Source organism: Cherax quadricarinatus, chromosome 17, assembly GCF_038502225.1.
Source record: "Cherax quadricarinatus isolate ZL_2023a chromosome 17, ASM3850222v1, whole genome shotgun sequence".
NCBI classification, from domain to species: domain Eukaryota; kingdom Metazoa; phylum Arthropoda; class Malacostraca; order Decapoda; family Parastacidae; genus Cherax; species Cherax quadricarinatus.
Window position 1 is genome coordinate 47,173,901 of NC_091308.1, and position 3,938 is coordinate 47,177,838.

General features: G+C 45.0%; 1 protein-coding gene across 1 annotated transcript; it reads right to left on the bottom strand.

Moving 5' to 3' along the window:
- Positions 1–1,637: 1,637 nt before the first annotated feature.
- Positions 1,638–2,045, bottom strand: LOC128686319 (histone H2B). The gene has a single exon (XM_053773154.2). It carries the CDS (start codon positions 2,025–2,027, stop codon positions 1,656–1,658), a length of 372 nt encoding a protein of 123 aa, XP_053629129.2. The 5' UTR covers positions 2,028–2,045; the 3' UTR covers positions 1,638–1,655.
- Positions 2,046–3,938: the final 1,893 nt, after the last annotated feature.

The window sequence follows — 3,938 nt, forward strand, 5'->3', positions numbered from 1 at the left end:
TTTCATCTGTTCCTCGTCAATTGCACTTGACTTCACTTGGTCTGTTCTTCCAGATTTACACGACAGTGATCACTTTCCTATTCTTCCACTACACATGTCCGACCACCTCGTAGCCCTTGTAGGAAATTTGCTCGAGCAGATTGGGTCTTATACTCTCATCTTACCACCTGTTGTGAGGACCCCCTTTTGCCCTCCATTGATGAACCGGCACACATGTTCTATCTCCCAAACCTCAGGTAGGCATTCTCAGACATGCGTACCTTGGTGGTCTGCTGCATGCGCCCGTGCAGTGCATGGGAAATGTGCTGTGTGGGGCCGTTTTCGATATAATCATACCTGAGAGCGTCTGTTGGATTTTAAGCGGACAAGGGCAGTTGCTCGCTGCGTCATACAAGATGCTAAACTCGCTTGTTGGCGAAACTACATGTCTTCCATTACCTCGTTTTCCTCTATGTGCGCGATTTGGAAAAAGGTGCGGAAGTTGTGTGGCAAGTACACTCCGGACCCAGCTCCCATTTTGCGAATTGCTGGAGTTAATATCGCAGAATCTCTAGAAGTTGCCTCGGAAATCAGGAACTATCTTGTCCATATCTCCCAAGGGCTTCACCTTTGTCCCTCATTTCTTGCGACTAAGCCTGCCAAGGAGCAATTGCTCTTAGATTTCTCCTCTGATGGAATGGAGCCATATAACGTACCTTTTACTCTTCTAGAATTAGAGTCCACACTTACTGTTTGCCGGCCGTCGGCAACATGACCTGATGATATCCATATCATTATGCTACATAATCTCCATTCTATGGCCCTTCCAGTTCTTTTATGCCTTTTCAATCTTATTTGGGAGTGAGGGATTCTCCCTCAATTGAAATCTGCTATTGTACTACCATTTCGTAAACCAGGCAACTCTGGGTTTTTAGGTAAGACACATATGCAACAGTTAGGTATCTTTATTTCAACGTTTCGCCAACAGTGTAGGCTTCTTCAGTTGAGTACAGAAAAGTTGATAGAAGCAGAAGAGACTTGAAGACGATGTAATCAGTCCATCACCCTTAAAGTTTTGAGGTGGTCAGTCCCTCAGTCTGGAGAAGAGCATTGTTCCATAGTCTGAAACAATATGGAGTTGAAGTGACAGGATGGAGCCTTATATAGCGCCAGGAGGTGAGACGTAGGTCACTAGTAGAACGCAGATGTTGGGAGGTCAGGTCCCTCTTAAATCCAGCCGCTATATAAATCCTGGCGCTATATAAGGCTCCATCCTGTCACTTCAACTCCATATTGTTTCGGACTATGGAACAATGCTCTTCTCCAGACTGAGGGACTGACCACCTCAAAACTTTAAGGGTGATGGACTGATTACATCGTCTTCAAGTCTCTTCTGCTTCTATCAACTTTTCTGTACTCAACTGAAGAAGCCTACTGTGTAGACGAAACGTTGAAATAAAGATACCTAACTGTTGTATATGTGTCTTACCTAACAACCTGTCGGTATTTTATACCATTTTAATGTTCAACTCTGGGTTTGATACCTCCCACTACCGTCCCATTGCCTTAAGTAAGTAAGTAAGTAAGTTTATTCAGGTATACACAAATACAGTTACATAGAATTATCATACATAGCAGCATATGTGTAGAGAACCTAGGATAACCCATTCTGCCATTTACTTAGAGGAGGTGTATTTGGTTACAGCCTTGGTGCCCTCAGAAACAGCGTGCTTAGCCAGTTCTCCAGGTAGCAAGAGCCTTACTGCTGTCTGGATTTCGCGACTAGTAATGGTAGAACGCTTGTTGTAGTGAGCTAGGCGAGAAGCTTCAGCTGCAATGCGCTCAAAGATGTCGTTCACAAATGAATTCATGATCGACATTGCTTTGGACGAGATGCCAGTATCAGGATGGACTTGCTTCAGCACCTTGTAGATGTAGATACTGTAGCTCTCCTTCCTCCTGCGCTTCTTCTTCTTGTCGCCCTTTGCAATTGCTTTCTGGGCTTTTCCAGCTTTCTTGGCAGCCTTTCCTGAAGTTTTGGGAGGCATGATGCAGCTTGCGTTGACGGGGTAGTCGTCCAGTGTAGTCTGCAAGGTGATGGAACGATTGGTAAATTAGATGTCTGATGTGGTTCTTGGAGACTCGCAATAGTCTCTCCCCTCGCCAATATGTCTTTCTCAAGGGCCACTCTACTTAAGACCCCTTGCTTCACTTAGACAGGTATATTCGAAATGCCTTTGCTAACAAACACTCAGTCCAAGCGGTCTCTTTTGATCTAAAAAAAAAAAGCATGACACCACTTGGAGGTATAACATTTTCGCCCAGTCCTTAGGCCTCGCTTTCCTCAGATTTTGTACAAGATGAGGGAGTCTCACAGGGTTGTGTTCTTAGCACTACCATTTTTCTCTTAGCTTTAAATTACCTACCTTCCGTTCTTCTTTGGCATACTTGGTCGTCACTTTGTGGATGACTTTGCTATAGCTTACTCAGGCGCTGACTGTCACCCAGTAGCAGTATCCCTTCAGGATGTAATTGACCGAGTTTCCCATTGAACCACTTCTCATGGCCTTAAATTTTCTAGTACGAAAACCTGATTCATTACCTTCACTAGACGTCCGCTTATCCCATATACTCCATTGTACTTAAATGGTTCACGTATTCTTGAATGTGATAGTCAAGTTTCTTGGCCTGCTCTTTGATCGCCGGTTAATATGGAAACCTCACATTTCTTTTTGAAATGCAACTTGCAACGGTCGGCTGAATATCCTGAAAGTTCTCGCACATCGTTCATGGAGAGCAGATCGTCTCACTCTCCTCTGTTTGCATTCCACTCTAGTCTTCTCCAAGCTGGATTATGGTGAGCAAGTCTATTTTGCGGCCTCTCCCGCAACTCTTTCTAAGTTAGATCCCATTCATCATCAAGGTCTCCGTTTATTCCTTGATGCCTTTCGTTCATCTCCTGTTGAAAGCCTCTATACAGAGGCGAATATTCCTTCCTTAGCTGATCGCCGTGATGCTCATTGTCTTCGTTATTTTGTCTGTGCTCATGATCTTCGTGTTCCTTTTATGTATAGGTTAGTCTCAGACAGTCGGAACCCACTGTTTGTTCGACGCCCCTGCCTGCTCCTACCGTTTTCTCTTCGTCTTCACTCTGGTCTTCTGTCCAGTTGCCTCCCTTGTACATTCATTTAGTGTATGCCTTTTCCCTTTCCCCTTGGGAAGTTCCGAAGGTTCATATCTGTTCTCCCCCACTACCGTGCGCTAAAGCTTTATCTACGCCTGCTACTCGCTCTTTTTCTCAAGTACTTTTGGTCACATGCTCATGTCACTGCTGTATACAGATGGTTCTGAATCTTCTGATGGTGTTGGGTTCACGGCCGTATTCCCTGATGAAGTTGTCCGAGGCCACTTGTTAGACTCGGCTAGTATTTTTACTGCTGAGTTGTCATCCTCATAGCACTTCTTCGCATTATGTATATGTCGCCTTCGACGTTTGTGTTCATTTCGGATTCCCTCAATGCTTTACAGGCCATTAAACAATTTGATTCCCCTCATACATTAGTCACGGTGTGTCTAGCAAAAATAAAGATGTCGCTTTCTGTTGGGTCCCTGGACACGTTGGTCTGCAGGGTAACGAGCAAGCAGATGCTGCTGTGTGGTCAGCGGTACATAATCTTCCAGTTTCTTAGAATCTGTTCAGGGACTATTTTCCAGTCATCTCGGCCCATCTCCGCAGCCGTTGGCAACAACGGTGGTCGGGCATGCACCGTAATAAATTGCGATCTATTAAACTCCTCTTAGGTTTGTGGCCATCTTCTTATCACTGTTGCCGTTCTCTGGAGACTGCACTTTCCCAGCTCCGCATTTGTCATACACGCCTTACCCATGGGTATCTCATGGATAGGCACCCTATTCCTCTCTGAGGTTTGTTGGGTACCTATTTCGGTTCTCCACTTTCT

Excerpts from the sequence above, each read along its gene's own strand:
- LOC128686319 (XM_053773154.2), bottom strand. The coding sequence starts at position 2,027 with ATGCCTCCCAAAACTTCAGGAAAGGCTGCCAAGAAAGCTGGAAAAGCC.